The sequence below is a fragment of the Myxine glutinosa genome, chromosome 2 (assembly GCF_964187855.1).
Source record: "Myxine glutinosa chromosome 2, kmMyxGlut1.1, whole genome shotgun sequence".
Taxonomy (NCBI): Eukaryota; Metazoa; Chordata; class Myxini; order Myxiniformes; family Myxinidae; genus Myxine; species Myxine glutinosa.
This window is the reverse complement of record NC_136262.1, coordinates 90745495-90759037: the sequence shown is the minus strand read 5'-3', so window position 1 is coordinate 90759037 and position 13543 is coordinate 90745495. Positions and strand designations below refer to the sequence as shown.

At 43.7% G+C, this 13543-nt stretch overlaps 1 protein-coding gene across 1 annotated transcript in view; it reads left to right on the top strand.

The window, feature by feature from the left end:
* Positions 1-13543, top strand: part of KHK (ketohexokinase) — a 31748-nt gene that overhangs the window by 17234 nt on the left and 971 nt on the right. Inside the window, exons 6-7 of the mRNA XM_068107777.2 lie at positions 6324-6412; positions 12819-12976. Of these exons, the coding sequence (XP_067963878.1) occupies positions 6324-6412; positions 12819-12976 (247 nt within the window). The remainder of the gene's footprint in view (positions 1-6323; positions 6413-12818; positions 12977-13543) is intronic.

The following is a 13543-nucleotide window of genomic DNA, read 5'->3' as shown; positions in this document are numbered from 1 at the left end:
CGGGAACGACGAAAGAGTCATTGTCGACGTCGGCTGGATGATAGGGCCATGGAGTTGGTTTGTTATCCTTCCTTATCATCGATCTGATGTGTGTCGATGTCTGATCAATGACTTTGGACATGTTTGATGATTTCCCTTTCCAAATGCTCAGTTGTTGTTTAAGTGTTTGTATTTCTTTGACAGCATCTTGTAGTGTTACATTATCAGGTACGACAATCAGTTTTCCACTGTTGTCTTGAAAGATGTGAAGGCTATTTCCAAGATCAGTTTCCAGTTTCCGTGCGAGGTTTTTTCTTGTAGCAGTTCTTATCCCATGCAACCCTCTTGATGTCATTATCGATTGTAGGTGCTCTACCAGCGTTGTCATCCTAACAATTTCCTTATTCGGGATTATATGGTTCCGGATGTATACTAGCAACTCATTGTATGCTTCTTCTTCAGTGTAGTCAGATTCGTTTGTGGCGGCCGTGTTTCTGTCATGTGCATCTTTAGTGCTTGGTCTCGTGTAACTTCTGTAGCAAGAGAAATGGTATCGTGCTTCAGCTGCCACAATGTCTCTACTTGTGGCAGCCATGATTTTCGTGTCACATTTACGCACGGCGCTGTTTCGCAGTGTTTCATCTGCTCTCAGATCAACAGCCTTGCTCAACTTTTCACGGGATGACGTTCCCTTGCACCACTTGGTCTTTCCACAGAATATACAATCCGGTTCATAGATGCGTGATTCCGAAGATGCCCTTCTGGCTTGTCTCTTGCTCGCTGAACATGTTGCAGCAGCATCGTCGGTTAAATTGGATTCAGCTTTTCGTTTCAGTGCTTCCAAATCTCGCTTCATGGTGAACACGCTCCTGCACTGCCTGTGGTAGAATACTCGGGGAATCTCCTTCTCTGGCAGTGACTGAGCAAGGTCGAGAATGGGTGCATGGTTCCGTATTTTGGCCGCATCCAGCAATGTAGTCCACGAATCGAATGTTTGAGGGCTTATGAGCGGATCTTCTGGTTTGACATCCAACGATAGCTTATGAATGATACAAACGTCCTTGGGAACTTTCTGAGTGATCGCAATCTCCATTGCAAGTATTTGTTCAATTGTCTATCTGCGGTACACTCTGTTTCACCACCACCAATATCACCACCACCGTCTCACCTGGAAAGACACATAATATCGAATGAGACCACTACCACCACCACTACTACAAATTAGCATCAGTTGCTATAGTTGCTTAAAATGTATTCTGCACCAACAAATCTACAAAGAGAAATACATTAGATGTCGTGCACCGCTGTCATGGTTGCAAATCACCTAAAATATAATGAAAATATTGACATTGATGACAACATTCGTATTAGCACGTCTACACATATTGCATTGAATTTCATAGCACATCATGATCATATGTGTGAGGATATTGACTCTAATTATACTGTATGTGTGTCTCAAATCGAAACATACCTTTTACATACCTTTTGATTTTTGCCTATTTTTGTTCCTAAAATTGGGGATTTTGTGATGAAGTTTTGAGAGTTGGTGGAAATAATTATGTTTTAATAATCATTATAAAGAGGTTACTATAGATCACACAGGCACTTTCTATACATCATTTGAAAGGTAATTCAATAACCTTTTACCTGATATACCACACTAGCTGATATATACACGTGATATTATTTGAGAGCCAAAAAACTAACCCCACCCCCTAAATCTTAAGCGGGAAAAATGACCCGAAAAGCGATAAATGGGTGATCTGACAAATGTGATGATAACACAGATACGGCTAAGAGTTTCACACTGCTATCACATTTTTTTCAGCACTCGGGACCTTGGCCTTGCCAAAAATAACTGTTAGCCATCCTCCCTCTGATTGAGCATGGTCGACCCCTCGGCTCATAGCCTATTAGGCGCAATTGCCAAATTTGCATAATACTGGTGTCGTTATCCACGATGACAGGTGTAAACTAGAACGGCACTCGGTAGAGCGCATACCTCTGTCAGACCGAACAGTTCACGTTTTGTGTCCCACTGATAGGCCGGATTTACTGACCTGAACCAAAATCTAATCGGCTTGTTCTTGGAGGCTAACCAAGTTTTGTCATAATCTTTCCACAACTTTTTGAAATATCATGCTATATATCATTTTTAGCCCCATCTCTCAATGGTGAATAATCACTGAAGTGTGTGTGTGATTTCTTATTGTCCTCCATATCTCCTTTCTTTCTTTTTTTCTTTCCTTTTTCTTTGTCTGCAGAGGGGTGAATGTTGCAAATTGTTTTTTTAGGGTTCACCTGGCTGCACCGGGAAGGGTTTGAGGGTAGAGAGGTAGCAGCAGAAAGCCGAATCCTATGCAGGTTTCTCCTATTGACTCCATCTTCATCTATTTTGGTTCCTCCTCACACTCCAGTGCTGTAGTTGGTCAGTTATTTCATTAATTTTAAAAATGTCGTATCTGGATTCAGATATTGGTGAAGGATGGTGAAGAATCATGTTAAAAATTCTAGTATCTGGATCTGGATCCTCACAAACCTAATCATTTCGTCCTTGTCTCATGCCTAGAATGTCCACTAAATTGTCTGAATCGTCTACAACATTTTGAAATATCCTGCTCACATTTACTCAGGCAGATAGGGGTGAAAACATCACCTCCGTCCACCTTCGATGACAGAGGTAACTAGAACGGCACTCGGTAGAGCGCATACCTCTGCCAGGATGAACAGTTTACGTTTTGGATCCCACTGATAGGTCAGATTCAATCCGGAGCTTCATCGAAATTGAACCAATTCATCCTTGTCACACACACAACCTGTCCACCACGTTTCGGCCAAATCGGTCCATAATTTTTTGAGATATCCTGCTATGTATCGTTTTTGGCCCTATCTCACAATGGTGAAGAATCATTTTTAAAAAATTATACGAGCCGGATCTGAATCCGGATCTTCACCAAAATCGAATGATTTCGTCTTTGTTACATACACTACCTCTCTGCCAACTTTCGTCCGAATCCGTCCACAACTTTGACATATCTTGTTCACAGACAGACAAACAAACAAACAAACAAACAGACAAGGGTGAAAACATAACCTCCATCCACCTTCGGTGTCGGAGGTAAGAAACAGGGGTCAAAATATAACCTCTGCACACCTTTGGTGGCAGAGGTAAACCAGTTATATAATTAACCTTTTTTTTTTTTTTTTTTTTTTTTTTTTACAAACCATCCTCCTCACCACCCACTACAGTTTATAGTATTGCCGTGTTCCCGGGGTTAACACCCCTGGGGACAGATAGCCAAACGAGCTTTACACTCCGAGGCATTCAGTCAACAATGGCAGACCTTCTTTATACGCGCGGGGGAGGGCAGCGGAGGGTAGCGAAGCTCTTACCTGTACAGACTCCACCGGACGTCTTCAACCCTGTTAATTCAACCCAACAACCAACCATTCAACCCAACTTCAACTCAACCCGACACGGAATTAAAATGTACAATAAAAATGTTTAATAAAATAAATGCCAGAAAACAAGAAAATGCACGATAAAACTAATACCTTAAATGGAGTGCCCCCATACAGACTTGTATACAACACAAGGGGGAAAATAACTGTGTGTACTTAGCTTTGGTCCCCTTGATCGTCCCGGAGTCGTCACAGGCCCCCGCGTCCCTGCGTGGGAAACACAGGCCTCGGCACGCAGTCTGTGCGCGGGAAACACAGGCCTTGGCGCGCAGTCTGTGTGCGGAAAACACAGGCCTCAGCGCGAGTCTGTGCGAGGGAAACACAGGCCTTGGTGCGCAGTTAGTGCGCGGGAAACACAGGCCTTGGCGTGCAGTCCATGCGCGGGAAACACAGGCCTCGGTGCGCAGTCTGTGCGCGGGAAACATAGGCCTCTGCACGCAGTCCGTGCGAGGGAAACACAGGCCTCGGCACGCAGTCAGTGCGCGGGAAACACAGGCCTTGGTGCGCAGTCAGTGCGCGGGAAACACAGGCCTTGGTGTGCAGTCCGTGTGCGGGAAACACAGGCCTCGGTGCGCAGTCCGTGCACGGGAAACACAGGCCTCTGCACGCAGTCCGTTCACACCAGCCTCTGAGTGCGAAGCGAGCAGGTAGAGGTCCCTCCTCGTCGTCGTCCGCTCCACACAGCACCAGAGTCCACGAGCTGCCACCGCTTTTCACCACGAACGTCAAAACCAAGAGTGAGGACAACTGTGTCCGCTCGTCGTTAAAACCCCGGACCCAGAGAAGAAAAAGCGACTGAGCACAATGGGAACCCAGCGCAAGAGATATATGCGACAACAACAGGATGAAAGCCAGGGACCACGAAACCTCCAACTGTTTGCTCTTAAAGTCAGAACCAAACGATGAAGAACACGAGCTGCGTCCGTCTGCGGTAAACTCGGGACCAAGAAGATCAAAATGTCCAGAACCCAAGCCTTTTGTTCCCTGGGCTATACGTCATCCGATGACGTCTGCATGTCCTCCAATACAAGAGTCCCATCTCAGCAGTCCTTGCTTGAACCAATCACCACCCCTCGGGGCGTGGCCTCACGGACCTGCCTGCTTGATGTTGCAATGTGGCGGCTGGCGGCACCAGCGGTATTGTTCAATGTCTTGGTTCTGGTTATTTTATTTAGTGTTATAATGCATGCTGATTGCTTGGCTTGGCTTGGCTATGTGTGTGGTGCAGTGTCATAAGGAACAGAGGGGAAGATCACAGAGACCATTTACATACTGGGGATTTACCATTAATCCCTAACTAATTAGCATAACCCCACCCCTCGTCATGGGGACAAAGATACACTTACACGACATCCGATCTGACGGATTTCCTACTTATGTAAATGGAGGGGCGGGGGGGGGGGGTTCTTGTTCTTCATCGCGACATTTGGAGCACACTATACGATACACTTCTACCTGGACTAGGGTAATGCATTGCCTACCCCCTATAAATGTAACAGTATTAAGGCATCGAAGTACAAAACTATTTTTCAGATAACTATTTTGGATACCACTGTATTTAAACCAAGCTATATCTTCCATAATTTATTCCGGAGCAGCATTTAAAAAATATTGTTTAAAAAAATACCACACAAGAGTAACAGTTGTTGTTGGACGTTGGTGTTTTGTATTCAGCCTATGACTGCGGGTAGCATCATTTTTCTGGAAGCGCATTTGTGCCGCTGACGCAGTGCCCCAATTACCAGTGAACTGGTACTCAATTTGCCGACCTCGGAAGGATGACAGGCTGAGTCAACCCCCCTGGCATTAATTCAATGATCGACCGGGATTCAAACTCAGGATCCTAGGATCCCAAGCCATCCACCCTAACCGTTAAGCCAACACCAGACTTAGGGTAACCGTGTATCAGTCTGAATCCCATTCCTTTGCAGGCCTGTGAATGAGGATGGGGTTTCATTTTAAACGAGCTTGTGACTGTCTATACACAGAAAATAAGCATGGCAGCACTAAGCTGTGGTACTCGGGTACATGAAGTACGCTCACGTAGTGATTAATTTGACATGCTCGCAACTTTGCGCAGTAATGAAAGGGTCATATATTGTGTACAGCATTTAAAATAAAATGCCAAATTATAAAAATGTTTTTAATCTACAAAATGTTGAAAGGGGTCGTCTAAATCAAACGAAAACGAGAAGCAATCTCCCCAGGGGTTGTCTATTGCATTTACACAGCCATATGTGTTCTTGAAATGTGTGTCTGTGAGTAAGTCTACGCTAGTGCTCAGATCTACTGTAATATATATCCCCTAGAGATGCTCTGTCTTGTTTCTTTCTGATTTAATGTACTAGCAACGGTACCCACCCTACGGGTGGGGCTTCAATTGGGAGGCCCAAATGAAAAGGCAAAATATCAGAAATTGAAGGCTTTTTTTTTATTTTAAACGATTTATATAAATATCCGTTAAATCATATCACACGCAAATCATCAAAATCTAAACAGTATTTGTAGAATTACAATAAAAGCCACATCACTATTCATATCGGTAAATATTATTCCACAGTGTTTGCAAAAACTGGAAAATTGGAAAAATTGGAAAAACAATATAGCCTATTTTACTCCAGGGGGTCCCAGGATTACCCACCCCAAATTTTGTTGCGATCGGTTCAGCCTTTTTTGCGGTACCTGGGAACAGACAGACAGACGGACAGACATTTGGTGAATTATAGTAAGATGAACCTTACCCTACAGTAATTATTATTGTGCTACAGTCTTTGGAAATAGATTCAAAGTGACCCCTTGATTCAATCCTTCTCTCTTTCTCTTTCTCTTTCTCTTTCTTTCTCTTCCTCACTCATATCACACTTGTTTTCCTGGTCCAGGTCTTTATCAGCAAAGAGTTTGCAAAGCATTTGGGACATTCATGCCCACAAGATGCTGTGCAAGGTCTGAAACAAGGCCTTAAAAGTCGGTAAGTTGTGGGATACCTGAAATGTAGCTCAAGCTGTGGCCAAATTAGGGCCTTGATCTGTATTCTGGCATCAGGCCCTCAAGGCTTCGATTTAAATCTAATGTCCCCCAATAAGAACAAAGTCAGAAGAGGAACCATTTTAGGCATAAATCAGACCACATATAGAGATTGTGTAGAATTACAAAAATGATCATGAATATCTTAACCTGTCAGTCGAATCTGCAGCTGCCGCTTTCAACTCATTGAAGCTTAGTTTTCCGAACTGGATTCGTCATATTTTCTGTTATATCTTCGTCCGTGTGTTGCTGTTTTGTGTTTGCATCTAATATTTCACTGTCAGGAGTACCCCACATCCTTTTCACCAAGATCTATTCTTCTTCTTCAGAAATATTATTTTCCAAAAATGCCTATCAGCTAAGTGCTTAGTCCAGCAACCCTCATCCTGCATTATGGCATCAGGACGAGGGTTGCTGGCATCAGAATGAACCTGCAGCACAAACCGTCTCCATGCCTTCAACAAAAATTCTTACCTCCCATCCCATGATCTTTATCTCCATTTGTTCAATTTGGGAATTTTGAGTTGGCATCTCTCCACTTCATGTCCCCTCTTTCTATTTCCTTCCTCAAAGCTTCATGTCCCCTCTTTCTGCATCTCTGCTCACCCAACCCTCTCTACTCTTCCTCCTCACACCACTCACTCAAACCTTCTCACTCACCCCACCCCCTAAAAGCCTCTCCTTCCCCCTCTCCACACCTCCCCTGTCCCTGTATGGACCTCAATCATCCAAGGTCTCTCCAACCCGACAGATCTCTCAATCCAGGCCGCTGCTGATAAACCCGACATCATCTATTTAACATAATCCTTCCTCCCATAGGGCATCCCTGACTCCTTAGTGTCTCTCCCCGGCTATTGTTCCCTCCAATTTGATAGGCCTGAACCTCTCCCGCCCTGGCGGCAGAGTTGCACCTTACATCATGAAGTCAATTTCTCACTGCCCTTTTACTGATCCTACACCTCCCAACCCCCAGGAATATATTTGGCTGTGATTTCCCTTCCACTCTCACCTCATGTTTGTCTGTGTTGTACAGTCCTCCAAAAAGTCATGACTCCATGTACATCTCTCTCTCTCTCTGAGACAACACAGACCCACTTTTAACCACTCATCCCAACTCTCTCGTCATCATGGGTGGTGGTTTCAGTTGTCACCATGTAAACTGGATGGGTGTTGGAACCTGTCACCAGCCGTGACACTTCAGCAAAGGACTTCTGTGACTCCATGGGACTGACCCAATCTGTGAATTTTCTGACCAGGATTTATCCTAATGGAAACATCGTACCTTCTGAACTTGGTGATGACATGCTTCCATTCAAAGGACTCCTGCTCTTCTACTGATCATGTGCTCATGAGTCAACATCTCTCTGAGAATTTTCAGAGAGCCGTTTCAGTGCTGGTGAGTCTGTCAGTTCATTCAGGCAGATTGTCAGGGAATGCAAGCAGTCCTGTCACTTCAGGATTGGTCTCCCATATCGACTACCCCTGATATCAAGTCAGCTAGGGAATTCTTCCACAGGAACCTGCTCTCTCTTTTGCACGGATCCACTTTTAGTTTACTGACTTCCTCCACTCTCATAGCCAACGTGTAGCTCTCATCGGAATCCTTTCTCCTCTCCCTGTCAAGGTTGGAGTACCCCAAGGCAATATTCTCAGCTCCATCTTATTCCTAAGCTTCATCAATGATCTTACTGACTCTCTGGAAAATCCTTTTTATCTCTTTGCTGATGACTCCACTCTGCAATGACATCCCTCATCTTTCTGATAGGCAGCCTATTCCCACTCCTCAGACCTTGACAAAAATCACAAACTGGTCAAACACTTGGAACACGTCTTTCAATCCTGAGAAATCTGTCCTCTATCCTCTAAGGACCGTTCCACAAGCCCACCCATTTACTTTCTTTAAAATCTTCTCAGAGATTCAGTCACTCAAACTCTTGGGTCTCACCCTCAGCCATGATCTCTCTTGGGCAAACCACATTTCAAAGTTGGCCTCCAAAACCAGATGCCGACTTTGATCCAATATAGCTGTCAGACCATGTGAGTGACGACATCATAAAGTTATATTCTCTAACATAATTGTTGTGTAGATCACGCTCAAGAAATTTCAAACTGATCGGACCAAGTGTTGACCCCATTGAATTATGACGTCATTGTTAACACCACTTATTCCCCATGCTGAGTTCTTTATAATGAGTGGCGTTTCAATTTTTTCCATGGAGAGTTTTCGGAGATGCAAAGGTGCAACGTTTTTCGTTTTTTCCAAGATGGCACCTGTACCACGTGACCTATGACATAATTATAAATTCTACACAAGGTGCTCCAATGGTGAAAATTTAGTGTCCATCAGACCCACAGTTGCAGAGAAAAAAAATTCATACTTATCGGATGAAGCGTTATACTTGTCGAATTATGATGTCATAATGAAGGCACGGATTACATCATCATTAACCATATCTTATTCCCTATGAGGAGTACTTGACAATGAACCATGTTTCAATTTTTTCCATGGAGCGCTTTCAGAGATATAGGTGCAAGGTTTTTCCAATATGGCGCCCGTACCACGTGACCTATGACGTCATCATTTTCACAAAATTATATAGGCGGAGGCGCTTCAATGGTGAAAATTTCGTTTCATTCGGACCAACCGTTGCCAAGAAAATGAATTTTAACAAGTACAGATACATTCAAAGTACACCGCCCCCATGCCAAATAAATAAATAACATCCTCTAGCGTGACATTGCCGGGGCGCCTTCGGTCGCCGCCGTGCAGCACATAGAGACGGTATTGGGAGGGAGAGGTGTACAATAATTGATCGATTGTGAAATTAAAATTTATATATAATAATCGTAAAATAATTTATTTTCTTAATCAATTGGCTAATAGTATACCTAAACCACCAGTGTTTCATCCGAATCCAACTTTTTGAAAACTAATTAAATTAATTGATCAAATTAAATAATTGATTAATTGACGAATCAATCAATAATTAATCGATTAATTGATTAAACAATAAAACCAAAATATCCTTTATAGCCACATACAGTGGGGAGAACAAGTATTTGATACACTGCCGATTTTGCAGGTTTTCCCACTTACAAAGCACGTAAAGGTCTGTAATTTTTATCATAGGTACACTTCAACTGTGGAAGACGGAATCTAAAACAAAAATCCTGAAAATCACATTGTATGATTTTTAAGTAATTAATTTGCATTTTATTGCATGAAATAAGTATTTGATCACCTACCAACCAGTAAGAATTCCGGCTCTCACAGACCTGTTAGTTTTTTCTTTAAGAAGCCCTCCCATTCTCCACTCATTACCTGTACTAGGGCATGCCCGTACGTGGGTGCCCGTTCCTTGCCAAAAAAAAAAAAAAACGCTACCCGTACGCTCTACCCCGCCCGTACGCCCGTACGCCCGTACGCCCGTAAACAAAAAAAACAACGCTCTTCGCTTCCGCCCTTCGCTCTGACTGAATTGGGAGAAATAATGCGCATAAGAAATCGAGAAATTATTATTTTCTCCGGAAGAAATCGAATTACGAACCGTAATGGCGCAGGCTCTCGGGCTCGCAACAACGCGTTCTGTGATTGGCTGCCGGAAGTGAAGTCTTCACTGTCGCAAATGTGAAGCGATGAATACGATGAATCGCAAATTAGTTTTTATTAGTTTTAAAACATAGTTGAACGCCAACATAGTTTGCCAACGGGAAATAAATGAATACGCTCTCAAATGTGCCGTCCGAGGCAGAGTCTGTTCGCCACGTTCGGCACACGTGATAGCTCGCTGCTCTCTGATTGGTTGAATCGTTTTTTGGACATAGCTCGGTAACTACTTCTGCGATTAATTTAAAACCTTGAAAAGGCACATCCTCGGGTCCCCAGCAATATACCTGGCAAGTTTCAAGTATATTGGACCGGTAGTTGTCGAGAAACAGCGGTCACAGACAAACATACATACAAACATACATACAAACATACACACAGAGATTAGTGGAATTATAGATAGATTAACTGCACCTGTTTGAACTCGTTATCTGCATAAAAGACGTCTCCAGACCGTCTCCGACCACAAAGACCGCAAAGACCGACCGCAAAGCCGTCTCCAGACCTGTCCACACTCAATCAGACTCCAACCTCTCCACAATGGGCAAGACCAGAGAGCTGTCTAAGGACATCAGGGACAAATTTGTAGACTTGCACAAGGCTGGGATGGGCTACAGGACAATAGGCAAGCAGCTTGGTGAGAAGGCAACAACTGTTGGCGCAATTATTAGAAAATGGAAGAAGTTCAAGATGACAGTCAATCTCCCTCGGTCTGGGGCTCCATGCAAGATCTCACCTCGTGGAGCCTCAATGATCATGAGAAAGGTGAGGGATCAGCCCAGAACTACACGGCAGGACCTGGTCAATGACCTGAAGAGAGCTGGGACCACAGTATCAAAGAAAACCATAAGTAACACACTACGCCGTCATGGATTAAAATCCTGCAGCGCACGCAAGGTCCCTCTGCTCAAGCCAGCGCATGTCCAGGCCCGTCTGAAGTTTGCCAATGACCATCTGGATGATCCAGAGGAGGAATGGGAGAAGGTCATGTGGTCTGATGAGACCAAAATAGAGCTTTTTGGTTTAAACTCCACTCGCCGTGTTTGGAGGAAGAAGAAGGATGAGTACAACCCCAAGAACACCATCCCAACCGTGAAGCATGGAGGTGGAAACATCATTCTTTGGGGATGCTTTTCTGCAAAGGGGACAGGACGACTGCACCGTATTGAGGGGAGGATGGATGGGGCCATGTATCGCGAGATCTTGGCCAACAATCTCCTTCCCTCAATAAGAGCATTGAAGATGGGGCGTGGCTGGGTCTTCCAGCATGACAACGACCCGAAACACACAGCCAGGGCAACTAAGGAGTGGCTCCGTACGCAGCATCTCAAGGTCCTGGAGTGGCCTAGCCAGTCTCCAGACCTGAACCCAATAGAAAATCTTTGGAGGGAGCTGAAAGTCTGTGTTGCGCAGCGACAGCCCCGAAACCTGAAGGATCTGGTGAAGATCTGTATGGAGGAGTGGGCCAAAATCCCTGCTGCAGTGTGTGCAAACCTGGTTAAGAACTACAGGAAACGTCTGATCTCTGTAATTGCAAACAAAGGTTTCTGTACCAAATATTAAGTTCTGTTTTTCTGATGTATCAAATACTTATTTCATGCAATAAAATGCAAATTAATTACTTAAAAATCATACAATGTGATTTTCAGGATTTTTGTTTTAGATTCCGTCTTCCACAGTTGAAGTGTACCTATGATAAAAATTACAGACCTTGTCGTGCTTTGTAAGTGGGAAAACCTGCAAAATCGGCAGTGTATCAAATACTTGTGCTCCCCACTGTAACTGTCACTATCATGTCCAAATATCAGCTTCCTAGCTCAAAAGGTGCCTGAGATATTGCCCAGATGAGAAAGGAAATAAATAAGTGATTCATAACGAAAATAAATGAATAATAATGATTAAATATTTAAATTATTAATCAATTGGCTAATAGAATACCGAAACCACCACCGTTTCATCCCAATGTGTGACTTTAAAAAAATAATTAATTTAGTCATTAATCGAATAATTCAATAATTAATCGATTAATTAATCAGGCTGCTTCTTTGGATTCAGACCAGGTCATTCTACTATGGACATTCTGCTTCTGCTGTCAACATGGATGGAGGTCTTCAATGCCAAACAGGAAATCAGAGCAGTCTCCCTTGACATATCACGTGCCTCCGATACGGTCTGGCACCCCGCTCTGCTCACCTTCACTCTCTCATTCCTCTTTTCTCCCGCCTCTGCAAAAAACTCCCTCACTCTCTTCATATCCCACTCCTCCCTCCAGGTCTTTAAAACAGCTGTTCACCACCATTTCTTATCTTTCCCCCATCCAAAACCTTGATCTTTTCTACCCCCGTTAATTCACCCCGGATCCACTTTTTCGAAATACCGACTCCTTTCCTGGAAGTCCTAGCAGTGTCAATTTGTTTTTTTACCTCTACGTTCATTACCCGTCTCGCTCCCATAAATCATAACACTTCTCCCTTCAGCTTCAACGACACTCCCCTCGTCGTCAGCACGCTCCTCAGTTCCCGAAACTTCTTCCATGCACGTCACTCCAGCAACCGTTGCCGGTTTGATACGATAAATCACTTTCTGCTTGTTTGAAATGCTTGGATTAAAACAATATTTTAAAATTGATCATTTAAGGCATCTTGGTTCTTTTTTTTCTTTGCAAGTGTGAAATATAATTATTTTGCAACAGTTGCAAGAATAAATATTTCAGACTGAAATGAGTGAGTACCTGTTATCACAGTGCTTCTCTGGTGTGTCCATGGGCTGAGTTTGGAGCCTGGGCACTTGACCCTGATGGACAGCTGATCCATTCACCTGCATTTCCACCTCCTTGCCTGGTGGACACTTTAGGAGCTGGGGATACATTCATTGCTGGTGTGATCCACATCCTCAGCTCAGGTGTGTATTTTTTACTTTTGCTTCATTTGTTCAAAAAGGCTGGTGCGATGGTCTTGAGGTATGCATACTCACCTCAGATTAAGCTGTCTAGCCTGGGTTTGAATCCTGACCCAGCTATAAACTGTCATCCCAGTGTTTTACAGGCAGGGTGATTCATCACTGTGCCATCCCTAGGATAGACGTAAACGGGAGTCTCGTCTGCTAGATTCAGTTGGTGGACATTAAAGATCATCGTGTGCTTTGTGTAAAAGTAGGAAAGCTATCAGCACCATAAGCCAAATTACTAATTCCTGAGCTAATCTACAGGAGGCATTACAACAGTGCCACTGCCAATGATGCCACCCCCAGCCCTGTACTGCAAAAGAGAACCTGTTCAAACGTCTACTTTTGATTTATCACAAAAACTCTGTTGTTGCTATATCACTGTAGCTTTGCTTGATTTAATGTCTTTTACCACTTTGCCATTCATTTTCCCAAACAATTCAGCTGTTGTATGATAAATTTGTTTCGTAGGTATAATGGGAATGACCTGAACTAGTGTAATTCTAACAATTCAAATTAACAGCC